General features: G+C 44.2%; 1 protein-coding gene across 1 annotated transcript in view; it reads right to left on the reverse strand.

Annotated features, from left to right (window-relative positions):
- LOC148506752 (transmembrane protease serine 11D-like) overlaps positions 1–27,668 on the reverse strand; it is a 114,008-nt gene that overhangs the window by 47,699 nt on the left and 38,641 nt on the right. The window contains exon 2 of the mRNA XM_088446390.1: positions 24,388–24,503. Within this exon, the coding sequence (XP_088302516.1) occupies positions 24,388–24,447 (60 nt within the window). The 5' untranslated portion in view covers positions 24,448–24,503. The remainder of the gene's footprint in view (positions 1–24,387; positions 24,504–27,668) is intronic.

A 27,668-nucleotide genomic window follows, 5' to 3' on the forward strand; every position in this document is an offset into this window, starting at 1 on the left:
ATCATTAAGCACTGCCCCCTTCATGGTAAATTACCGCCATTAGCTTAAATGTAAATGGGTGAGGCTAAATTATGCCCCGCCCCCTACACGGGGATTCGCGATCACAATGGAAATTATCCCCATTCTACCCACTTCACTAGGAAGTGGGCAGAATGCGGGAGAAGTGCCTCCCGCGAAAACCGGGAGGGTAGGCATGTATGGGAGTCCCTCAAGATCCTCATCCGGTCTGAGGTGGTTTGGGCCACACATGTGAGGGACTCAGATGCCCCAAGGAGGCCTGGTTACCTTTTTTTTGTTGGTCCTTTTTTTTGTTGGTGCTTTGTTAATGCAACGTCTGCTCAACTAGGAAATAGATTCATATTGTGTGTAATGGATGTTAATGTCATGTTTTTGCTGTTGTGTTGTGTAAATGTAATTTTTTTTTCTAGTAATGTTTCTTGTTTTTGTTGCTTTTTTTTGGGGGGGGGGGGGGAGTTTGTGCCACAAATTAATGTATAGGTGTTAGTTTACTATAGTGTAATGTAATGGTTTTTGTTGTTGATTCAAAAGAAAAATGTGGGTACTTATATTTGTGTAGATGTTTTGGTTTGTGTACCTTGTTTTACGGGATAGTCTGTATCATTTAATATCACAACACAATGCATATTCTATGACAACAACACCTGTGCCATGTGATGTGCTTTGTTAACAACCAGTTCTCCAGGTCCATAAACCCCATATTATTTGCCTATATGACTAAATTATATTCGGGACATGCTGGGACTTGTACTTTTGCACTATTTGTGAGTGTACTTGATGTTTATGGGTGCCTTACTTTTTTTAAACATGCATTGTATGTAAAGGTTTTCTTTCATGTTGTAGTGAAATTTTTTATAAACAAAAGTGTTTTTACAGGTCTAAAATTTGGGACATCCATTTGACAATTACAACCAGAATATTGGTATTCTTTGTTATGTTTGCAGCAAACATTCTATAGTCCAACAACCACTATTTATGTGAGTAATATTGAGCATGAATACTGTAGCAACATGTAATCATTATGTTATGTAAAAATAAAATGAATATACATTCTATACATGACATCACACACGCGCACGCAGGGGGGTTTCTGAGTACCCAGGAACCCCCACTGATGGACCAAATTTTATTTTTTTAGAGACGGAGACAGCACTGTCTCCGTCTCTGCACTGATTGCGGCCGCGACGGATCTGCCACAGATCTACAGCTACAGACAGAGAGCTCTGGTTGGCATAGCTCTCTCCCAAGTATACAGCAACAGCGGGCGTCGGGCAGTTAGTGTGTCTCCGTCAGTCCCTGCTGTGCTGTGATTGGCTGGCTGTGACGGGGCATGTTGGTGCGGCGGCAGTAGGAGGTGGGGCAGCCGCTTGTCTCCCGGTGTATATCGTCATGCTGTGTGGGTGGTCAGGTTCCGTGAAGGCCACAGGTCTCAACGCTGTGGTCATCGTTCTGGCGCAGCTACTCTGGGCCTAGCTCAAGTCCTATGTCTTCAGGAGGAGTTCCCCGGGAAGGAGCTGCTACGCATGCCGAGCAGCAGCAACTCCGCTCACAAGGGCTCCGGCGGTGACCCACCTCCTCTCTCCTCAGCCCTCGGTAACTATACTCATGTTTATATGTGTGTGTGTGTGTGTGTGTGTATGTATGCTATACATAAGTATGTGTGTGTGTATATATGCTGTGTGCATGTATGAATGTATGCTGTGTGTAAGTATGTATATATGTAGGTATCTTGTGTGTAAGTATACTTGTGCGTGTATGTACTCATGTATTTATGCATGTATGCTGTGTGTAAGTATGCTTATGTGTGCGTGTCTGTGAGTATGCTAAGTTGCGTGTGTATGAATGCTGTGTGTGTGTGTATATATATATATATATATATATATTTTTTTTTTTTTTTTATCTCTTTAAGCCAGCACTCCACAACAAACGCATTGTAATGGCCCTGGTGTCATCTGTAGTATAAAATACTCAATGTATATGCAGCAAAACACAGCGGCACTTATGGGTCTTGTAATAAAGAATGACGCCAACCAAGGGCACGTTCGCTCAACGATTCAGTCGCTTAGACTTTTATCAAGAACAGTTCTTGATAAAAGACTAAGCGACTGAAACGTTGAGCGAACGTGCCCTTGGTTGGCGTCATTCTTTATTACAAGACCCATGAGTGCCGCTGTGTTTTACTGCATATATATATATATATATATATATATATAAACCCCCCCCTTAAAAATCCTGCGTTTGCCACTGCATCATGCGTTGTGTGCATAAATTAACTGATCAAGAGCCTGATTCAGAGCCGCTCGCTCTGAATCAGGGTGGGGAATTATTATTTTTTTTTAACCAGGCTGCTCGCTAAGCCGTGGGTGACCACTCACAGCTTGTGCGAGCAGTCTGGAGATGGTCAAGATTATCGCGACCATCGGGCTTGCGACGAGACCCTGTAGTAGGGTCTTGGCTCACGCAAGCCCAAGTGGACTTCCTGCTCTAATAGAGCAGAAAGTCCACTACTGACATCACTAGTGATGTCAGGAGGGCCGCCCATAAATGCCAGGCGTTCCTAAGGGAACGCCTGCGTTTGCCTAACTACCCCCCATCCCCGCCTACAAAACGGGTCGAGCTGTCACTCACCATCAACAGCCGTCCCGTCTTGTAGCGAGCCCCAGAGCGCATGCGCAGAGGGGGGCCATCGACCCGCTTGCGAGCGCTGTGCGCTTGCGAGCGGGTCTGAATCAGGCCCCAAGTGTTTTTTTTTGAAGCCATAAATTATTAATTTAGAACAAAATACATTTTACAGTGCAGAAGATGGCTTCCGCAGCCGCAGGCCGCGCCCTGCATTGGAGACTGCTGAGGATGAAGAAGTGGCAGGTAATTATTTTAGTACTGTGTGGCTCATGAAGGGACAAGCTGAAGAAAGGTCTAATTGTGTTTAACTTCTCTTTAGGACCTTTATCCCGCAGGACACCACCACACAGGATGTCCATGGTGTCACCACTGCCACGACAGCAGCTGATGGGGAAGCCAGAACAGGTAGGTCCTTCATCGCCTCATCTTGAAGGTCATTTACAATTCTATAAAGGTCACACAACATACACTTTACACAACCACTTACACATAGGCCTATATCTACTAAAGTGAGAATTTTTATAACTGGAGGTGTTTGCCATAGCAAACAATCAGATTAAACTTAACATTCAACTAGCACCTTCTAGAAGATAGTAGCTACAATGTGATTGGTTGGTATGGCCTACATCTCCACTTCTAAAAACTCTCACTTTAGTAAATTTTCAACATAGTGTAGGGTGTAATTTACTGTAAATATTTGTTTTAAAAAGTGTCCTTTTTCCCATAAACAATCACGTTAGCTATTAGATTAGACAAGTTCTAACTAATGTCAATTTGGCAAAAAATGTAGTTCATTACATTAGTAATAGCTTCAGAACTGAAAAGTGGAGGAGTGGCCCATACCAACCAACCACGTACTGTGTATACATTTTAAGAAAACAAAACATACATACCATTGCAATTTATTGTAGTTGGTATGGACAACAACACCACTTTACATTTCTAAAGCCATTACTAAATGTAGTGATTAAATAATCAACCACATAACACACACACAAATTTTTTTTAGCAAATACTTACACACCTGTACTTTCTTCACAGCAGATGATAACCAGCAGCCAGGCCTGACACAGCGAGTGGAAGAGCCAGAAACCTAGGACACATTTTCATTATATTTGTCCGAAGTTCCTGCACATCTCCGCACACCGCCTAGGCAGCCAACTACTGGCCCTCAATTCAGCCCCACATCTCCTAATCCAAGCCAAGAGCAACAATTTTGGGCCAACTGGGCCACCCTGAAACCATCAGTCAGGAACTGATCAAAAAAACAGGTGGAATTTATGGGCAGTTTGGCACACCACAAAAATAAAATATCCAGGTATGGCACATGGCAAAACAAATTGCACACCCAAATTGTTAATACCATGGAGTGTATGTGCAGTGATATGAACCGGTATCATGATCAGTACCTGCGCATCATGGAGGCCAATTTGGCAACACAGCAAAGTATGCTCAGAATAATGGAGAGTCAGGCCCAAGCCAGTAGGGTATTAAACACCAGTATAATTTGTCACAAAATATTGTCACGTCCCATAATGCTTTCACAAGCAGCAGCTCTGGGGTCCCAACCCCAATTTCAACCCCTAACCCCTATTCCCTCACCACAACGGTGGACTTCCCGAGAGTAATTTCCCCAATGTTGAAATGAAAATGTAAAAAATATTACAATGTGTAAGCAATATATTTTTGAATTTATTTTTGAATGGCCATAAGTATGGCACAGTTTTTAGTTATGTTTGTAAAATGCCTTCAGATAGCAAGGAAAAGGTAGTCCCTATATTGGAGTGCACTTATATTTGCATAAGTGTATTTATTATAAAACTTAACCTTTATTAGGTATTTTTTAATAAACATATAATTACAAACAAAAATTCAGAAAAATAAACATTACTATAGATAAGTAAATAAATTATTAAAACAAAGGCTGTGATTATCTCTGTGTCCCGTTTTCTAATTGCTGTTCTGTATTTACAGAGTGCTCATTCATATTACTGCTAGCAGTTAAATCCAGATGTAATCGGCTTTGCACGTTTATAAAAAGTCAATACAACAGGAAATTAAATGTTTTGTTTAATAACATATAAATATCCCCACAGATTTGAGGTGTGTGTTACAGCAGCATGTATATAGAGATACAATGTCTCATACTCCCATCCACATAAATTCCTGAAACAATGGACCTCATTCAGAGTCGGTCGTAAGTGGCCGCTCGGTCGTACGCCTAACGACCGAGAAACTGAAAAAGGAAGCAATCGTACGGCCGGTCGGTTGCAACCAAAGTGACGCCCATACGTGAACAATGCACGTCCTCTAGCTAGCGAGTGTTAGCAGCTAGCGATCGAGTCAATCGTTGTCAGTCGTTGTCAGTCGCTGTATGTTAATTTTCTTCTGATGGTTGCGGCCGCTTGTGTTGTATTGTTCAAATGTCATTTAGTTCATGCTGATATTTTACTGGTAGTGCATTTGTAAATATAAAAGATTTTAAACCCGGATTTTGGAATAATAGTGTTGTGTTGTTGTTAAATGCATGTTAAAAATAACAAAAAAATGCATAGAATAAGCCATCCTTATGAAATATATTTATTCTTATTATTCGATAATGCTAACGCAGCTGAATCAATTACATGCCAATTAGCAGTGTTATTAGCTACAACAATCGATTATTAGCTGCTTGCATTGTGTGGCTCAAAATAGAAACATCAATCCTAACATCAATAACATTCGATAGTATCGATTGTACTCTGGGGCTTGAGAGAGCACGTACCCAACCTCAAGCTGTGCGATCAACCAGGCCTCGAACCTGCTCGCAGAGTGACGTTTTACTACTTCTGGCCTTCTATGTCGGTTGTAGCAGGTAAATTATGTATGCCCCTAAAACGCCCTCAAAACGCTGAGGCACACCTGCGTTTTCAGATCACCACCCCCATCAACACCCACAAATGGCCTTTCATGTCAATCAACTCTCGGAAGCCACTTCCTGCTCGTAAGCCGTACGATCGACAGCATTTTGGATAGCAAAGCCTCGTACGCACATGCACAACTAACTGTGCGCATGCGTGGTTTGGAAACATCGGATGCGTACAACCGAGTGGCCGCTTACGACCGACTCTGAATGAGGTCCAATGTATCTAGTTTTTACTAAGAGTCCCTAATCATTACACATATTCAGCTTTGTGAAAAACAGCTGAATTTATATTATTGGATATAAAGAAATGATACATAGGAACTCTTTATTGTAATAGGATGCATCCAACAAATTTGTGTTTCAGTATTTAATTTACACGTGAACTCTCATTTCACAATAGATTTATATAATTTTAAATGAAGGAGCTCAGGGCCTGATTCAGACCCGCTCACGAGCGCTATGCGCTCGCAAGCGGGTTGATGGCCCAGTGCGCATGCGCGAGATCCGGATAGCGACGGGCAGACCGTCGCTCCGGGTCTTGTTCCAAAGGGGGCGTGCTGTCGATATTTAGTGACAGCACGCCCCCTTTGGTGGGCGGGCCGGGGGAGTGGCTGCCCAAACAGAGGCATTCCCATGTGAACCATGTGACCAAGCTGAAAGTAGATGAATATTTGAACTACAGACTCTACAACCAGAAGGTCTAAATATTGACCCCTAAAATCACACCTAAAACATCAATTCATCTGGAGGAGAATAATAACAATAAAAATAAGAAATAAAAAAGAATATATTACATAACCATAGGTCAATACATCAGTACATCTTATGATGTACTTATGATCATGGATTGAAAATATGTAGGATACAGGTATTAGAATATACAGTATTGTTCATGAGAGCGTATATAATAGGATAGTTTAGTCCATTAGACTTGACCAGACAGTGGAGTGGTGTCTAGAGTGGGCGCACTATCTACCATTCTTTAATTTGGGTATTAAATAACATTAAGAGCCACATCCCAAAAAGTTCCCCTAAATAACTGACCATAGAATGTTCATAATAGTTTGAAATTAAGTGCAGCAAACATAAGCTGCATCAACTATTTGCACTAAAAAAATACATCTACTATTATCACATTGGGATTGTTAAATAGATGTTAAATTATGAATTTTTCCTTAATTAGCATAAATCAATACATCATAATCGCCTGCACACAAGACATGTAAAATTCCCATGTAGAATACGGGTAGAGGTTATTTTGGCTGTATCCACCATATGTACCTCATAGAATATCAGCATGTACATAATATAACCGTAGCCCGGTTATGATGGAACTGACACTCATAGGAGTCAAAGGGAACTCCGGCCACTAGAGGAAATACCGCTATGCAGAAGTTGAACAAACAGTGGCCGCAGCAGCAGTGTAATGCATGCGCATCAAATACATTGAATGGTGCAATCCACGTGATCAGTCACATGATCGGATACAGTGACGAACCCGGAAGTAAGTAGAAAAATACGGACAGCTGAGTAAGTATAAAACAGAAGAAGACACAGACAACCCCATTTGCCCTTGAAAAAGTCCTATTTGAGGACGAAACGCATTGGGACCATTACCCACTACCCAGAACTTATTATTGACTCATTATTGACTTTTAACAGGTTATTATAGCGTCCATATCTCGATGTCTGTATCACACCATCTGATAAATCATTTGCATTCTTTTATATACTCCCATCAGTATAATATTATTAGCATCGTGCAACACCACATAGCCTCATATCCACACCCACTGGGACAGGAACCAGGTACCAGGAGGACCAGCAGAAGCTGTTTGGTAAGTACCATCCAACTTACCTTTATCTGCACCACCAGTGTCCGCACAATCCTGATACCGCACTCATTGTTTTGAGGTACCCAAAGTGAAGTAGAGGCAAGAAGAGGTATTTTATATGCATACAACAGACAAGAACTAACGGGAGCAAGCTTTAAAAGTGGGATTATACCACAACTCCAGTATCATTGAACACACTGCCTACAGTTGTTGCAAAGCTGACACACCATACCATCATAAAGAGACTTTCTATAAACTGATGCTATTAGTGACTCTATACCCAAACAACATTCACATACTGAAAATTCTGCCTACAGCTATTGCCGACCAGTTGGATTGAGAAGCCTAGAGCCACAACTGTGCACAATTTATAGTATGGGGTACAGCCAACACACATCATTTCACATTATACAATATAGTCAATACTAGATCACCGAGCGCTTGCCCTTCCCCCACATCTGCTATCATAATATTAATAGGTTGGAACACCTCATAAAGCAAGCTGCTAGTGGTTCAGTAGGTCAGATAGCATCCTGAGAGCGCCTACCATCTATTGTCCATTGTTCCCATGTGAACGCCTTTGTTTGGGGGCGGCCCCACTGACATCACGAGTGATGTCAGTGGGAGAGATTTTGGCTCTGTGAGAGCCTAAATCTCTCTGGGGCTTGCAGCAACGAGACCCTACCACAAGGGTCTTGTCGCAGGCCCGATGGTTGCAATGGTCTTGACCATCGCAACCATCTTCCTGGCCGCTCACTATAGCTGTGGGTGGTCACCCACAGCTATGCAAGTGGCCAGGAGGCCGCTCTAAAAAGCAAGAAGGCCGGCCCTGATTCAGAGCGAGCGCTCTGTCAGAGCTTCCGGCTCTGAATCAGGGCCTCAATCTATTCCTCATCATTAATTCAACGCTGATGTTGTACTATCAGCTATTTAAATGAGAACCATAACACAATATTAACTTATGGATTGATAGGGGAATGCTGCTACAGTCGCCCTTAGCGACAGCTCCGTATAGTAGCGGCTCTGTCAGTGAGTTGTAGTGACACCGCTGCCTTGATCTGTTTGCAGCGTGTCTCACATCACTGATCGACCCCTATGTTAGGTGTAATGACATTGCTATGGTGTCAGTCCCCAGCCGTAGTCAGTATGACATGCGCTAACATGCGCTACAGATGTCCTGCTATTAGCACATCTATTACAGCATATATATTAAATTAGGGCATTTCTTAAGTCAATCACAGCTGAACGCCGACGCGCATTTCGCTGTAGCTTTTTCAAATAGGCAAGCCGTCCGCGGCCTTTTGGAGGAAGAAGGTTTTTAGGGAGAGGTACAGAGATTGTAGAGGACCTTATAGGACAAAATACACATAAACACGTAGAAAGGGTCAGAGATCTAAGAAAAAGAAACAACAAAACCAAATGGGAAGAAATGCCTCAGAGACAGAAGAGGAATTTCAGAAGATAAATGAACAACTGGATGCACTCAGAATTGTACACCTTTCTAATAAAATTCTGAGTGAAGAACATATCTCTATTTTAAGTAAAGGGTTATTATTTTCACCCATGAAGAACCTAGACAGGTTTGAATGGGAGAAAGATGTAAACCTCTTCGTACAAATTACTCCTATACAAATTCTTTAAGAAAAAAAACAGAAAATCCCCTTGAACCTTCACTGGAAAAACCTATGAATATCCTGGATAAAGAAGATGGAATAATATTATCGATGTTAGAAGATCTGGCTGAAGAGTGCTGTGATTCAAACTGACCCCTGTCGGAGAAGACCTATTCTTTCATACCGGATATGACAATTTGTCCACAAGTAGATATATGTGTGTATATATATATATATATATATATATATAATTGGTATCCAAAGAACTGGATACAATACAATCTGAATAGAGAAGAGAAAAGAGCCTTTGATTAAATAAAAGAATGTGATGATGTTGAAATCAAATCTTCTGACAAAGGCGGAAACAGAGATGTATTTACAGGAAGCCAAAAGGGAACTAGCTGATGTTGAGCGTTATAAAGAATTGATCTTTAATCCGACACAAAATGATTTGAAAGTGTATCAAAATATCACCAATGCAATGCATTGAATTAATGAGGAGGAACAGATTGAGCTCCTTCATTTAAAATGATACAAATCATGTGAAATGAGAGATCACGTGTAAATTGAATACTGAAACACAAATTTGTTGGATGTATCCTATTACAATAAAGAGTTCCTATGTATCATTTCTTTATATCCAATAATATAAATTCAGCTATTTTTCACAAAGCCAAATATGTGTAATGATTGTGGACTCTTAGTAAAAACAAGATACATTGTATCAGGAATTTATGTGGATGGGAGTATGAGACATTGTATCTCTATATACATGCTGCTGTAACACACACCTCAAATCTGTGGGGATATTTATATGTTATTAAACAAAACATCTAATTCCCTGTTGTATTGACTTTTTATAAACATGTACAAAGCTGATTACATCTGAATTTAACTGCTAGCAGTAATATGAATGAGCACTCTGTAAATACAGAACAGCAATTAGAAAACGGGACACAGAGATAATCACAGCCTTTGTTTTAATAATTTCTTTACTTATCTATACCAATTTTTATTTTGCTGAATTTTGTTTGTAATTATATGTTTATTAAAGAATACCTAATAAAGGTTACGTTTTATAATAAATACACTTATGCAAATATAAGTGCACTCCAATATTATGACTACTTTTTCCTTGCTTTCTGAAGGCTACTATTACTGGTCCCAGAGTAGCACCCCATAGCAATATTGATACATAATAAAAATATTTATAACAAATATATGCATTAATATGGGTCATGTTGCATGAGCTGACATTTGGTATCTCTTCTTTGGTGCGACCATCTATCCTGTTTATGTTTGTAAAATGACTTTTTTATTTTTGGGGGGTTTAGATTAGTTTCCTGCCTCAAAAAATAAAGGAAATAAATAATTTTTAACACATTTATTAAAAGTCTGCTAAATTATCAAACATCTTTTTGACATTAATAACTACAAAAATGATTTAAGGTTGTACATTATGTCCTGCTTAAAATAAGAACATACACTTTCATGCCACATACATCAGTGTTTGGCTTTTTGGGGGTTCCCAATTTAAATTAGAAGTGGATATGTTGCCCATAGCAAAAAATTTGGCTGAATGTAACATATTTCTTACAAATGTGATTGGTTGCTATGGGCAACATCTCCACTTTGATAAAAATCTAATAAGATAATAAATATAGGGCTTATGGTAAAAAAAGAAACCCATAAGAAAGTAAGTTAAAAATTTAGAAGATATAAATATTCACATTGCTATATATAAAGTATTAGCTAAAGCTAAATGTGTTTGATATGGTCAACATGTTAATGCTAAAAAATAAGTGCTTTAAAGTGTATGCACAACATTGGTCTAAGAATAGTGTAACGTTTTGCTTACACATAACACATATTTTTGATGTATGAGGACACAGCTGTACAAGTATATTATCTGGTCATTGGAAAAAGGTAATGGTTGATATACTTAACACTGAAGTGCTCCTGTGAAACAAGGCCTGTGCAGCCTTGCAGTACCTGCACAACCTGCTGACCATGTTCAGTTTCATGACCCTGGTTTGTTCCAGCCTGGTGGCAGAGGCTCAGGTATCTCACAGCATCCACAAGATCTTCATCCAGCACAGAAAATTCAGCCATGTTTTATTTATTTTTGTAACAGGAGAAAGGTGTATGCATGTGCTTATTCCCATTTTATTGGTCAAAAAAATGAGTTGTCAGCGATGGTTAAGTATATTCATATGTCAAACACGAATTGAAAAAGGTGTTCTATTTGAGATTTCTATTTGGGTTCACTTTTGCGTCTTTTGTAGCCGATTTGCACTATTTATCGGCCGTGATGACAAATACGAATCCTTAGTAAATTCCCAGGTCCTATTGATGTCTATGGCAAAAGGCTGCCGAGTTGGATCGATGGTCTATTTGTTCGAACACATGTTCTCGTCCAATTTTTGTGGGTTTTCGACCGAGATTTAGACATCGAATGGAGCAAACTCAAACGAGTTTAGCGTTTGGTAAATTCCGAATATGCATTTCATGGCCGATTTTGCCGCATTGTAAATCATTCGAGCTTACTACATTTACCCCTTGTAGTCAAAAGGTTTACACAAATAACAAGTACTGTGGCGTAGGCAGGCCCGGCGACAGGGGTCGGGGACTAGGAGCACAGGCGTACCGGGCCCCAAGATTCTAGGGGCCCACAGACAAACATAACGGAAATAGGCCCACACCACAACAAGGATCCGCTGGCATGGAAAACACTAATTCCGGTCACCACCAGCGGCCATGTGAGATTCTGCTCATACGTGAACCCTTCCATCTGATGCCAGCAAGGTAGAAGACTTCACATGCCCTCCTTGCACTGCAGTGCATACTGTCGCAGCCCAAATGCATCCCCTGCGCTGGGGTGTTGAGTAACGTCACTTAAGGGACGGAACTAACTCCGATGCCCCAGATACTGGAATTGAATATGCGCCGCCCACAACTAGCGCTGCGTGATCCAGGCTACTGACTCAAGAGGTGCATGGGTCCTGTCTCCTGGACAACACCTGACCTCATCTCTGCTAAGACGAGACCCTTGTGGTAGGGTCTCGTTCCAGCAAGCCCCAGTGAGCTTTCGGCTCTAATAGAGCTGGAAGCTCACCACTGACATCACTCGTGATGTCAGTGGGGCCGCCCCCAAACGGCAGGCGTTCTCATGGGAATGCCTTTGCTTGGCCAGCCACCTCCCCTGCCCGCCTCCAAAACGGGGCAAGTTGTCAATCACAATCGACAGCTGCCCTGCTTTGGTGCGAGACCCGTAGTGACGGAGTGCCCGTTGCTGGCCAGGTCTCGCACATGCACATGCCAGAGCTGGCGTGCGCATGCGCAGTGGGGGACCATCGACCAGCTTGCGAGCGCTATGCACTCGCAAGCGGGTCTGAATCAGGCCCTGAGTACGGGGATGCAGAGCACAGTAAGGGAATAAAGAGCTCAAAAAGGAACATATAAGAGGAGATAAGGTGTACATTTAAAAAAATACAGATGGGGAACAATAAGGAACACATAAAAAAGGGAAGCATAATACAGAACATGGAACAGGAGGTAGCAAAATAAAGACCATATAGGTGGAGGACATACTGTAGAGAGTCACATACAGAGATAGAGGCAATTACAGACATACAGGGTCACATCTGGACATAGAGGGGCACATACGGATATAGAGGGGCACATATGAACATAGAGAGGCACATATGGACATAGAGGGGCACATACGGACATAGAGAGGCACATACGGCCATAGAGGGGCACATATGGACATAGAGGGGCACATACGGACATAGAGAGGCACATATAGACATAGAGAGGCACTTACAGACAGACAGGGTCACATACAGACAGAGAGAGGCACACATGGACATAGAGGGGAACACATGGACAGAGGAGCTGATTCAGCACGGATCACAGATGTGATCACGGTAGCAATCGCTCATGCAGTTCTGCTGCGAAAATATGCTAATGTCTGCAATCGCAATGCCGCCGCAGCCCAATATAAAGACGCCCACTTCCCCTGTCTCACATCCATAATACCTTGCAAATCTGCAAAACCATCGGTAACATTGAGTACCAACGGAGCCTCACGCTCACTTACACAAGTTCAGACCTTACTCAGAAATTGCTAAACTTCTTGCATGCAGTGAGAGCTCAGGCTGTGTATGCTATCGCACTGGCTAATTTATGCACACCCCTGTAATGGCGTCCAAACGCACTGGCACGCCTGCATTTTGTCGACCACCCTCCCGTCACCTCCCCCAAATGCTCACTTCTTGTCAAACACACTGCAACGGGTCTGCGTGGTGTCTGCAGTCGCAGTGGTGCCTTCGTGCACACGCACTGCTATGCGGCCATCTGCGTGTGTACTCGCATATGCGATCCTTGCTGAATCAGGCCCATAGAGAGGAACATACGGATATATAGAGGCACATATAGCTGTATAGATGGCGAAGCACTTACAGAGCCATAGAAGCACATACAGACATAGAAGGGCAAATGCAGTCATATGGAAGGTGAAGACAAACTATATTGTAAAATTAAAAGAATAATTCAAACAGAATATATATTATGATTACATTACTGCTAGTATATATTATAAAATATAGTTTACCTATTGAACTATATAAACATCAAAACATCTTATGAAAAGGTAAACAGGGTCTGTATATAGAATATATACTTTAAATGGCAATTACTATTGTAAAATATCCTTTCTAACTACAGAACTCATTTACCTTCTGTATAAGATGTTTAGAGATTCTGGGGCCTATTCATCAGCACTAAAATAACGTTTTTAAGGACATTTTCCTTAAATACCATTATTTTAGTATTAATGAAGAGACTTAACACAGGAGATGTCACTGATATCTCCTGGTTAAGTTCCCCTGCGTTAATTTCCACACTCCCCATACATTAGTATGGGGATATGGAAATTATGGTATTCATCAAATTCCGAAAATTATGTATTTTCAGAATTTGATGGAGTTACTATTCGCCACTGTGAGGTGGTGAATAGCAGGTAACACTTACCTGTTTCTTACTCCGTCGCTCTGGTCCGTCCTCTGGCAACGAAGGCTGCTCGGACACTGTGTTCTCTCAGCAGAACACAATAAAGTTTATAGAATAAAAAACCTTTTTTTTCCCCCTAAACTGTACTGTGGTCTGCTGGGAGAACACGTGCCAGAGCAGACACTGGAGCCGGGTGCGCTGCAGCGGGCAGGTAAGTGCGGGGATGGGGGGGAGGTATGCAGAGGGGGGAGGGGGTGGACACAAACTTGCTGTAGGCAGTGCTGTGCATGCGCTGGTTTTACAGATGTAACAGCGCATGCGCAGCACAGATTCCAGCTGCAGTAAGTTAGAGCAGGCAGGAAAAACTATCTATTTCCTGAACATTTGTCATTGCAAAAATGACAGCTTTTCGAAATAGATAGTTATAGGGAGGAGCAGAGGCGTAAACTAGGCTTTTTGCTGTCCTGAACCAGAGAGAGCATTGGCGCCCCCCCCCCCCACCATTTTTTAAATAGGGACATAAGATAGTGCACCTGAAAAAGGGCCATGGCCTCATGGAGAAGGGCCAGTGAATAGATAGGGGAAGCCAGGAGATGCTGGGGATAAAAGAAGAGGAAGCTACAATTGAGAATGATAGTAAACAGGAAAATTGACAGACCCAAACAGTGCCCCCTGCCCTTCGGTGCCCTGTGCCATGGCACTGGTCGCACTACCCTAGTTACGGCCCTGGGGAGGAGGAATGATGAATTCCTCCGGTAATTAGGTAGAACTCCATGCGAGTTCTAAACCTTATTACCACCAGAGAGTTTTTAGGTATGATGAATAGGCCCCTAATACTGTATATTAGACAGATAATCATTATACTAACTTTTGCAATCATTATATTCAATTTATATGTATATATGTTAGGGGTGTGCACCGGCCACTTTTCGTGTTTTGTGTTTTGGTTTTGGATCTGGATCTTTCTTCGTGTTTTGGATCTGGATTGGTTTTGCCAAAACCACCCTTCCGTGTTTTGGGTTCTGGGTTTTGTGTTTTGGATCTGTATTTTTTTGAAAAAAAGCATAAAAACAGCTAAAATCACAGAATTTGTAGGTTTTTCTGCTCCTATGCAATTATTAACCTCAATAACCTTAATTTCCACTCATTTCCAGTCTATTCTGAACACCTCACACCTCACAATAGTGTTTTTATGTCCAAAAGGTTGCACCGAGGTAGCTGGATGACTATGCTAAGCGACACGAGTGGGCGGCACAAACACGTGACCCATCTAGGCGTGAAACTGCAGTGGCAGACAGGATGGCAGTTTGAAAAACTAGGCCCCAAACTGTACATAATGCAAAGAAAAAAAAGAGGTGCAAGATGGAATTGTCCTTGGGCCCTCCCACCCACCCTTATGTTGTATAAACAGGACATGCACACTTTAACAAACCAATCATTTCAGCGCCAGGGTCTGCCACACAACTGTGGCTGAAATGATTGGTTCGTTTGGGCCCCCACAAAACAAGCTGGCAATTAATCTGTCCCTGCACAAACTGGCTCTACGGAGGCAAGATGTCATCCTCATCCTCCTCATCCACCGATTCCTCACCCTCTTCAGTGTGTACATCCTCATCCTCACAGAGTATTAATTCGTCCCTGCTGGAACCACAGGTCCCTCTGTACGTTCTGGAGGCTGGTCTCCCTGGAAGAGTTGATAATTCATTTTATGAACATCATCTTCTCCACATTTTGTGGAAGCAACCTCCTACGCCTTTCGCTGACAAGGTTCCCAGCTGCACTAAACACTCTTTCGGAGTACACACTGGAGGGGGGGGCAACTCAGGTAAAATAGAGCCAGTTTGTACAGGGACCTCCAAATTGCTTCTTTTTCCTGCCAGTACAGGTACGGACTGTCTGACATGCCTACTTGGATGCTGTCACCGATATAATCCTTTAACAGACAGACGCACGCTTGTCGCTGCTGCTTTGAGGATGCAAGTGCGGCTACAGCCCACACAATTCACAAAGACAGAAAAAAAAAAGAATATTTTTATTGTTTGTGGAGCGCACTTTGAGGGTTACACCACCCTTTAACAGACAGACGCACGCTTGTCGCTGCTGCTTTGAGGATGCAAGTGCGGCTACAGCCCACACAATTCACAAAGACAGAAAAAAGAAGAAGAATATTTTTATTGTTTGTGTAGCACACTTTGAGGGTGTCACCACCCTTTAACAGACAGACGCACGCTTGTCACTGCTGCTTTAAGGATGCAGGTGCGGCTACAGCCCACACATTTCACAAAGACCGAATAAAAAATAACAATATTTTAATTGTTTGTGTAGCACACTTTGAGGGTGTCACCACCCTTTAACAGACAGACGCACACTTGTCGCTGCTGCTTTGAGGATGCAGGTGCGGCTACAGCCCACACAATTCACAAAGACAGAAAAAAGAAGAAGAATATTTTTATTGTTTGTGTAGCACACTTTGAGGGTGTCACCACCCTTTAACAGACAGACGCACGCTTGTCCCTGCTGCTTTGAGGATGCAAGTGCGGCTACATCGCACACAAGTCACAAACACATTAAAAAATTTTTTTTATTTTTTGGAGCACTTTGAGAGTTACAACACCCTTTAACAGACAGACGCACGCTTGTCGCTGCTGCTTTGAGGATGCAAGTGCGGCTACAGCCCACACAATTCACAAAGACAGAAAAAAAAGAACAATATTTTAATTGTTTGTGTAGCACACTTTGAGGGTGTCACCACCCTTTAACAGACAGACGCACGCTTGTCGCTGCTGATTTAAGGATGCAGATGTGGCTACAGCCCACACATTTCACAAACACAGAAAAAAAAAGAACAATATTTTAATTGTTTGTGTAGCACACTTTGAGGGTGTCACCACCCTTTAACAGACAGACGCACGCTTGTCGCTGCTGCTTTGAGGATGCAGGTGGAATCTAGACGGGATTTGGAACCGAGGACACACTACCTCCATCAATTGTCTAAATCCCACTGCACTAATGGCGGATACCGGATGCACGTCTAACACCAACATAGCAGTCAAGGCCTCAGTTATACGTTTTGCTTCAGGATGACTGCTGTCGTACTTCATCCTCATCGCTAGGGACTGTTGGAGGGTCAATTGTTTAGTAAAAGTAGTGATGTTCCTACTTCCTCTCTGGGATGATGAACAACTCCCAGTAGCAGCAACAGCACTAGGAGGAAGTGGTTCTTGATCTTTCCCTATTTTATTTTTATCGGAGAAAGTTTGGTCCTCCATTTATGTTATATTGATATATACGTGCGGCTAAAGCGCACACAAACACAGAAAATATTTTTTTATTTTTGCTGGAGAGTAGTGCACTTTGTGGGTTACACCACCCTTTAAGAAATGAGCCAGCCGGCTCTTTACTTATGGGACACAGGCGCACGCTTGGCGCTGCTCCTTTGTTGATGCACGTGCAGCCACAGTGCACACAAGTCACAAACACAGAAAATATATATTTTTTTGGTTTGGAGTGTACTTTGGGGGTTACAGAACCCTTTAACGGTCAAGCCAGCCGGCCCTTTACTTATGACACAGGCGCACGCTTGGCACTACTTTGTTGATGCACGTGCGGCTACTGCGCACACAATTCACAAACACAGAAAATAATTTTTTTTTTGGTTTGGACTGGAGTGTACTTTCGGGGGTTACAGCACCCTTTAACGGTCTAGCCAGCCGGCCCTTTACTTATGACACAGGCGCACGCTTGGCACTACTTTGTTGATGCACGTGCGGCTACTGCGCACACAATTCACAAACACAGAAAATAATTTTTTTTTTGGTTTGGACTGGAGTGTACTTTGGGGGTTACAGCACCCTTTAACGGTCAAGCCAGCCGGCCCTTTACTTATGACACAGGCGCACGCTTGGCACTACTTTGTTGATGCACGTGCGGCTACTGCGCACACAATTCACAAACACAGAAAATAATTTTTTTTTTGGTTTGGACTGGAGTGTACTTTCGGGGGTTACAGCACCCTTAACGGTCAAGCCAGCCGGCCCTTTACTTATGACACAGGCGCACGCTTGGCACTACTTTGTTGATGCACGTGCGGCTACTGCGCACACAATTCACAAACACAGAAAATAATTTTTTTTCTGGTTTGGACTGGAGTGTTCTTTGGGGGTTACAGCACCCTTTAACGGTCAAGCCAGCCGGCCCTTTACTTATGACACAGGCGCACGCTTGGCACTACTTTGTTGATGCACATGCGGCTACTGCGCACACAATTCACAAACACAGAAAATAATTTTTTTTTTGGTTTGGACTGGAGTGTACTTTCGGGGGTTACAGCACCCTTAACGGTCAAGCCAGCCGGCCCTTTACTTATGACACAGGCGCACGCTTGGCACTACTTTGTTGATGCACGTGCGGCTACTGCGCACACAATTCACAAACACAGAAAATATATTATTTTTTTAGCACTTGGGGGGAGCACCCCTGATGGACAGAGCACCCCCTGGACAACACTACAGCACCCCTTTAGGACTGGGACACTGCACAGGACTTTGGAGTGGACACAGCCCCTATGGAGAACTGACTGCACAACACAGTCCAGCCAGCCCCTATGGACTTTGAAGTAGTGGACACAGCCCCTATTAACAACAGCAGCACAGCACAACACAGCCAGCCCCTATGGACTTTGAAGTAGTGGACAACAGCAGCACTACACTACACTACACTACACAGCCCTAACTCCCACCCTCCCTCTTCACTGTCCACAGCCGAGTGAGAAAATGGCGCCGACGCGGGTACCTTATATAGGATCCAAAACCCGCGAGACTCGGAAGGCGGGATGATGACGTTTTGCCTCGATTTCAGATCCGAGTCAGGCGGGAAAAGTCGAGCCTGATTCGGATCGGACTCGGATCGGGGGGGCTCGGGGGGGTTCGGATTTCAGAAATCCGAACCCGCTCACCCCTAATATATATATATATATATATATATATATATATATCTGCACCGTATTTTACTTTTTCATCATTGCTTTTTTTAAACCCTTCTCTAAAACTACCTTCCCCTGTTTTTTCCAAGGTCAGTTCTGGATAGAACAACAGCCTCAAAGAAATGAAGACGGTGGGATATGGAATAGACAGCAGTAAGTTCCATTAAAAGGTAGGACAATTTAATTAAAGAAATAAAAACATTTTATGTAAGTTTTTTCCCCCTGCGAATTGTGTGTGACTGGATATGTATTTCATCATGGTAAATCCTGGGATCTATGGGTAATGTATTACATTAGGGCTATCAGTCGACTCTCTCAGGTCCTGAGAAAGTCAGGGGATAGTCCTAATGTAATACATGCAATGCTCACAATAGGCCCTTTATAATTTTCAGCACCGGGCCTATGTGGACCTTAATATGGTACTACCTGTCGCTGGGCATGAGTGTACACTACATCAGTGGTGGAATGTTTGTCAGCAGTATACTGCCGTGGGCCGTTACACAGAATGAGGACCAATGGAACTGGGGATGGGGGGCCCATAAAATTAAGTGTGTACAGGTCCCCATGATCTCTGTTGCCGGCCCTGGGAGTAGGGATGGTCGTCGAGCGCTTGTATCCCTGAAAGAAAGATGTTCATCTAGCAATACATTCTGATTTTGGATCAATTCTTAAGGCACAAATTATTGATAGAACCCACTTGTTCAACGTTGTCCCTCGCTCCACAGCGCATGCATTGAATTTTCCTTTTCTTTTTTTTTTACTGTGTATGCACGATTTTAACAGTTGTGATAATCAGGCATGCACACAAATAATATTGATCTCAGGAAAGATTGTTATGGTTCCTCTTTCGTCCTAACTGGAGGACACTGGAATCAGTGGGTTAAGTGGGAAGGCTGAGGAGTAGACAACAAATAGATAATTCTGTTGCTGCTGAAACTACCCTCCCTCTTAAACCCCACCATCTTCACCTGCAACTCAGTTTTTTAATGTAGTGCCTGCAGGAGAGGCACCAAGATGTTAGGATGCTTTTGTTTGTTTCTAGTCTTTTGCATTATTTAGTATTTCCCCAGGCACCTCAGCCTCCTTATGGGACTCAGTGTGCTCATGGAGCAGGCTTACAGCACCAGTGGCTTGGTGTTTTCCCAACATTACCGCAGCCCATCCGAATGGCCCTTGGGGACACCAGACACCCTTCTGGGGAAGCCAGATTTAGTCACTTCATCTGCATCTTCCAGTAATGATTGGCGCCATCTTGCCGGAGCACCCGCTTACAGCTTACTGCCTGGTGGTGCTGAGCAGAGGGAAAGTTCCCCCCTATTGCATCCACTGCAGTTAAAGAAAAATTGAGGAGGAAGAGAAAAGAATTAGACAGCCCAGTTGCCAACCCTGACCTTTCCAAGAAACATGTGGCAGAGTCTGCCCAGGTGTGGCAGAGTTGCTGAGGAGCGGATAGCCGTGAGCAGGCTGGCTAGGATGATAGATGCAAGTGGAGATCTGCAAAGTTGTGTCCGCCATCTTGGCTGTACAAGCCACTCCCCTCGCAACAATGCACTTATTAAGTTTTCAAAATAATTTTTCTCCACCTAGATTTCACTCTTTCTTTCACTCTACAAGTCCCATTGTCTCTTTTCTCTCCTAGCCCACTTACCCCTCCCCAGGTCTTTCTTTTCTACCCCACTGGTTTGCTCCCTTAATTATATATCATCATCTTCCATAAGCACACTCTTTCCTAAGATCTTTCTCTACTAATTTTCTAAATTAAACTCCTTCTCTCCTCTGTGGGCCCTTGTCTCTGCATCATTTTTTTTTTATTATTATTCTAGCTCTCTAATTGCTTCCCAGATTTCTTATCCATCCCTGCTGTTCTGTCCCCATAACTAAATTCTTATTTCATATTCCAGCTCTTTCTTTTCCTCATCATAAATTCCTATTCTGCAGGCAGCAATCATCAATGACTCTCACCAGGGCCGGCTCGAGGCATGTTCGACCAGTGCGGTCGAACAGGGGCGCCACTCCATAGAGGGCGTACCTCCCCCAACCATTCACGATTTCAAAGGTACGGTCCCGTTTTTCGGGCACTGCCCCGCTGTTCCACCTGTGGGACGAAGTGTCCCGAGGGAGGTTGGGCACCTCCACGTCTGCAGCTGTGTGGCGGCGCCGGCCCTAGAGAAGAGAAATGGATGCCGCGCGCATGCACACGCCATCCATTCAGTGCAGGAAGAGAGCTGGGGGCAGCCCAGCTACTGACGTAGTGCTGGGCTCGCCCCCAGCCTGACGTTAACGGGTGACGTGCCACACTGGCACACCCCTAATAACGCCAGTTAGGGGTGTGGCTTATGATAAATAGGCCATGCCCCCATTTTTCGGGCAAGCACGGCTTTGCTGCGCACAGGAAACTGACGCATGAGTCCCATCATGCACAAGGCGCAGCTCCCCCTGGAGCTGGTCCTGACTCTCACCCTACCTACCACTTCTCCACATGAATGTATCCCCTGCTTTCCAGTCAGTTAGCATCTTCTTCCTTCTCAGCACTTTGTTGAATTTACTGGGCAGCAGACTGAACCATGTGGACCAATCAGAAAAGAAACTGTGTTCTGAATACATGCCTTATGATTTTCCTATGATTCAGGGGCATATGGAGCTCATTCAGACCCGCTCGCTAGATGCATTTGCTCGCACCTAGCATATGCAAATCCAGGTCCTTACTGGAGGAATAATACTACTTTTACGGTGCACTAGCGTGACATGATGTGATGACATCATGCCACACGCACGCTCTCTCTGCTTGCCTGTATGTGAAGACGCGCAGAGGAGTGGACTGGGAGCAGCACTGCAGGAGGAGAAGCTGCAGCAGCAGGAGATAAGTGTGAGCTGCGCTGGGCTGGGCTGGGCAGGTGACTGGGGAGGCAGAGGATGAGAGACACAGGGGGAGGCTGGCTGATTGACACACAGGGGGAGGCTGATTGACAAAGAGGGGGAGGCTGATGGACACAGGGTGAGGGCTTGAGGCTGACAGACACAGGGGGCAGGAAGCTGGAGAGATGTGGTAGGATTCTGGAGCAATGTGCGATGGCACAGGGTACCACAAGGCAAGGGGTGCTGTTTGGGCCTGTCAACTTTTTGTTCATAATCATTCTCACTTGTAGCTTCCTCTTCTTATCCCTGACATCTTCTGGCCTCCCTATCTGCTCCCTGGCCTGCTCCCCATCCATCTTGCGACTTCACCAAGCACCTTTGGTCACATCCTCTTTTATTTAACACATACGGCTATCTGCCTCACAATTTCTGATGGCATCCCTGAACACAGCCTCCGATTCCCGACCCAGGTGTTATCAGTACACCTCGAGTACCCTTGCTGGTGAGTTCAGCTACCAGCACAGGGAACATTAACGAATCTTCGCGCTGCTATTTGATGCATATACACTACAAGCAGCACTCTTTCTATATCTTTAGTCGGTGATCTACACTGCCGGCTCCAGGTTTACGTTTGGCTGTTCTGATGGACAATCCTGCCGCAGGTGCAGCTTTACCAGTGCTCGCCTACATCTAGAGCTGGGGAATTATTCTGCTTAATTATTGTGTATCATCACTGCAGCCATTGGATTCACACTGTTTGGCAGTGACACCTGGATAACAGTAGTACAAAGGGATCGGTACTCCTTCATCTCTGTACAGGACAATTCAGATCGGTCATGGCCCTTACACATGAGGTCATGCGAATTTTATGTCCCTATTTGAAAGATTGCCAATGCTCTTTCTGGCCCAGGGCACCAAAAAGTCTAGTTACGGCTTTGGGCCTGCCCCATCCACCTATCTCTCACACATATACCCCAGCTCTACCCCAATCTCCTCCCTCTCACACATATAACCCAGCACTACGCCTGCCCCTGTCACCTCTCTCTGCCCCGATAGCGATGAGTCAGAGGGAGGGCGGCGGGTTCTGTCTGGGCGAGGCTGTCGGCTGGTGTGTGAGAGGCATGCGCAGTCTAGATTTTAGATGGGGCAGTTGGGAAACCAGGGGATTCTCCTTACTTTCTGGGATAGTGGGAGCCCCCACATTAAAACTGGAGACTTCCGCAGAATGCAGGAAGGTAGGCAAGTATGTGTACATCTAATGGTAGTTCCTGTCGTTGACAAGCTGGCTGCACTCAGGGCCTGACTGTCATAGACAGGCACTCTAATAAAGTAGAAAAAATAAATAAAAGTGAAAAAATTAATTCTGGACAGGAGCTAGTTGGGCCCCTGCCTGGTAGATAATGTAATTCATGTACCCAGTCCCTTGGAATTGCAAGCCTTGGCATCATCGGGGGTGCCCTATTTTCTCTTCATGTAATACACACAGTGGATGACTTGACCAGGGCCGTAACTAGGGTAATGCGGCCAGTGCCATGGCACAGGGCACCGAAGAGCAGGGGGCGCTGTTGTAGCTTCCTCTTCTTTTATAACCAGCATCTCTGCCCTCCCCTATTTCCGTGGCCCTTCCCTATGAGGCCAAGGCCCTTTTTCAGGTGCACTATCTCATGGTCCAATTTAAAAAATAGGGGGGGCGCCAATGCTCTCTCTGGCACAGGGCACCGAAAAAGTCTAGTTACGGCTCTGGACTTGACATTATGAATATTTTAAAGATGAGTTTACAGTGGTTGACCTGAGCCGTAACTAGACTTTTTGGTGCCCTGTGCCCTACAAGTGAGAATGATAATAAACAGGAAAATTGACAGGCTCAAACAGCACCCCCTGCCCTGCGGTGCCCTGTGCCATGGCACTGTCTCACTACCCTAGTGTGGTCACAATAAATCAGATCAATCATCTATGATACAGAAAACCACTCTTCCCCTGGTGATTCACTGTCAAAAGCAGTGACCAGAAGGAAGGGATCTGGGTTCATAAGATGCACAATTGGGAGGCATGTTAACTGTCTAGTCATAGGCAAAAAAGGAACACAGGTTTAATGATGCCATGTTGTATATTTGCATCCTTATCTAATGACTGTGGAGAAAGAGAACAAGTTTAGAAAATAAGCTACCATTGTGGAAAGAATACAATGTATATCATTGGCGGTTTAAGAGAGGAGAGGACCTGTGTGCAGCCTCTGTACAGGCCCCCTCCTCTCTGGCAGCGCAGTAAGCTTTGGCATTGTGCCAGAGTGTACTGCGCATATGCTGGTCTCCGGGAATATGGTGCCCATGCTATTTTCCCAGTGACTTCTATACTGCACATTAAAATATCACTGGGAAAATGGCTGCCATTTTTCCAGTGATTTCTGCTGATCTGCTGGACTCGGAATTACGTTTAATTTATGGGTACACCCATTAGAGATACGCCAATGATGTATAAATCATTTATAATTGTAAATAAAAAAATATACAATGTATCATTTAACTGTAGCATCACATTAATTACCTTCTTCTGCAGTAACTGCCGATCCCCATAATTTTCAATAGCTTCTGCCATTAAAGTCATCAGTCCAAAGATTGCTAAGCACACTGGTATTATATCCAATCATAAATTCTTTACATCTATAAGAAGAAATAGCTGTGTTGAAATGTTGCAATCAATCAGGAATTTAAAGAAATTGTTAGGCAGCCTATTTTATTAAGTTTCTTATATAGCGCAGCATATTCCGTTGCGCTTTACAATTGGAAACATTTATAGAACAAAACAGGGTAATAACAGACAGACATAGAGGTAAGAGGGCCCTGCTTGCAAGCTTACAATCTATAGGGAAATAGTCATTGATACACAAGGATAGGTGCTATATATTGCAATTTTGGTCGAGCCAGAATGCAGAGTTTCTTTGTGGGCTGCATGATCCAGTCACACAGGAATGTCGGCCAAATATCAGGAGTATGTGAAAGAAAGATAATATGTGAGGTTATGTGTAGACTGTGGGAGGGGATGTAATAAGACATGGAAGCTATGAAGGTTATGTGGTCAGTTCTGGAATCTGATAAGCTTGTCTGAAGAGGTGAGTTTTCAGGGAATGCTTGAAGGATTGAAGACTAGAGGTAAGTCTTATTGTGCGTGGTAAGACATTCCATAGAGTGGGTGCAGCCCAAAGAAAGTCCTGTAACCGTAAATGGGAGCAAGTAATGCACGGGGATGATAGACGCAGATCTTGTGCTGAGCGGAGAGGTCAGGTTGGGAGATATTTTGAGATGAGTGAAGAGATGTATGTTGGTGTAATTCGGTTAATGGCCTTATGTGTAAGTAACAGTATTTTGAATGGAATACGGTAGAAAACCGGCAACCAATGGAAGGACTGACAGAGCGGGCAGCAGACGATGAACGTTTGGCAAGGAAGATAAGCCTTGCAGCTGCATTCATAATGGATTGTAATGGCAATAGCCTGTTTTTGGGAAGACCAGTAAGGAGACTATTGCAATAGTCAATGCGGGAAATAATGAGTGCATGGATTAAAGTTTTTGCAGTGTCTTGTGTGAGATATGGTCAAATTTTGTATTAGGGGTGAGCGGGTTCGGATTTCTGAAATCCGAACCCCCCCGAGCCCCCCCGATCCGAGTCCGATCCGAATCAGGCTCGACTTTTCCCGCCTGACTCGGATCTGAAATCGAGGCAAAACGTCATCATCCCGCCTTCCGAGTCTCGCGGGTTTTGGATCCTATATAAGGTACCCACGTCGGCGCCATTTTCTCACTCGGCTGTGGACAGTGAAGAGGGAGGGTGGGAGTTAGGGCTGTGTAGTGTAGTGTAGTGTAGTGCTGCTGTTGTCCACTACTTCAAAGTCCATAGGGGCTGGCTGTGTTGTGCTGTGCTGCTGTTGTTAATAGGGGCTGTGTCCACTACTTCAAAGTCCATAGGGGCTGGCTGGACTGTGTTGTGCAGTCAGTTCTCCATAGGGGCTGTGTCCACTCCAAAGTCCTGTGCAGTGTCCCAGTCCTAAAGGAGTGCTGCAGTGTTGTCCAGGGGGTGCTCTGTCCATCAGGGGTGCTCCCCCCAAGTGCTAAAAAAATAATATATTTTCTGTGTTTGTGAATTGTGTGCGCAGTAGCCGCACGTGCATCAACAAAGTAGTGCCAAGCGTGCGCCTGTGTCATAAGTAAAGGGCCGGCTGGCTTGACCGTTAAGGGTGCTGTAACCCCCGAAAGTACACTCCAGTCCAAACCAAAAAAAAAATTATTTTCTGTGTTTGTGAATTGTGTGCGCAGTAGCCGCACGTGCATCAACAAAGTAGTGCCAAGCGTGCGCCTGTGTCATAAGTAAAGGGCCGGCTGGCTTGACCGTTAAGGGTGCTGTAACCCCCGAAAGTACACTCCAGTCCAAACCAAAAAAAAAATTATTTTCTGTGTTTGTGAATTGTGTGCGCAGTAGCCGCACGTGCATCAACAAAGTAGTGCCAAGCGTGCGCCTGTGTCATAAGTAAAGGGCCGGCTGGCTTGACCGTTAAGGGTGCTGTAACCCCCGAAAGTACACTCCAGTCCAAACCAAAAAAAAAATTATTTTCTGTGTTTGTGAATTGTGTGCGCAGTAGCCGCACGTGCATCAACAAAGTAGTGCCAAGCGTGCGCCTGTGTCATAAGTAAAGGGCCGGCTGACTTGACCGTTAAGGGTGCTGTAACCCCCGAAAGTACACTCCAGTCCAAACCAAAAAAAAAATTATTTTCTGTGTTTGTGAATTGTGTGCGCAGTAGCCGCACGTGCATCAACAAAGTAGTGCCAAGCGTGCGCCTGTGTCATAAGTAAAGGGCCGGCTGGCTTGACCGTTAAGGGTGCTGTAACCCCCGAAAGTACACTCCAGTCCAAACCAAAAAAAAAATTATTTTCTGTGTTTGTGAATTGTGTGCGCAGTAGCCGCACGTGCATCAACAAAGTAGTGCCAAGCGTGCGCCTGTGTCATAAGTAAAGGGCCGGCTGGCTTGACCGTTAAGGGTGCTGTAACCCCCGAAAGTACACTCCAGTCCAAACCAAAAAAAAAATTATTTTCTGTGTTTGTGAATTGTGTGCGCAGTAGCCGCACGTGCATCAACAAAGTAGTGCCAAGCGTGCGCCTGTGTCATAAGTAAAGGGCCGGCTGGCTTGACCGTTAAGGGTGCTGTAACCCCCGAAAGTACACTCCAGTCCAAACCAAAAAAAAAATTATTTTCTGTGTTTGTGAACTGTGTGCGCAGTAGCCGCACGTGCATCAACAAAGTAGTGCCAAGCGTGCGCCTGTGTCATAAGTAAAGGGCCGGCTGGCTTGACCGTTAAGGGTGCTGTAACCCCCAAAAGTACACTCCAGTCCAAACCAAAAAAAAAATTATTTTCTGTGTTTGTGAATTGTGTGCGCAGTAGCCGCACGTGCATCAACAAAGTAGTGCCAAGCGTGCGCCTGTGTCATAAGTAAAGGGCCGGCTGGCTTGACCGTTAAGGGTGCTGTAACCCCCGAAAGTACACTCCAGTCCAAACCAAAAAAAAAATTATTTTCTGTGTTTGTGAATTGTGTGCGCAGTAGCCGCACGTGCATCAACAAAGTAGTGCCAAGCGTGCGCCTGTGTCATAAGTAAAGGGCCGGCTGGCTTGACCGTTAAGGGTGCTGTAACCCCCGAAAGTACACTCCAGTCCAAACCAAAAAAAAAATTATTTTCTGTGTTTGTGAATTGTGTGCGCAGTAGCCGCACGTGCATCAACAAAGTAGTGCCAAGCGTGCGCCTGTGTCATAAGTAAAGGGCCGGCTGGCTTGACCG

Source organism: Taudactylus pleione, unplaced genomic scaffold (genome assembly GCF_031769625.1).
Source record: "Taudactylus pleione unplaced genomic scaffold, aTauple2 ptg000397bl, whole genome shotgun sequence".
Lineage (NCBI taxonomy): Eukaryota > Metazoa > Chordata > Amphibia > Anura > Myobatrachidae > Taudactylus > Taudactylus pleione.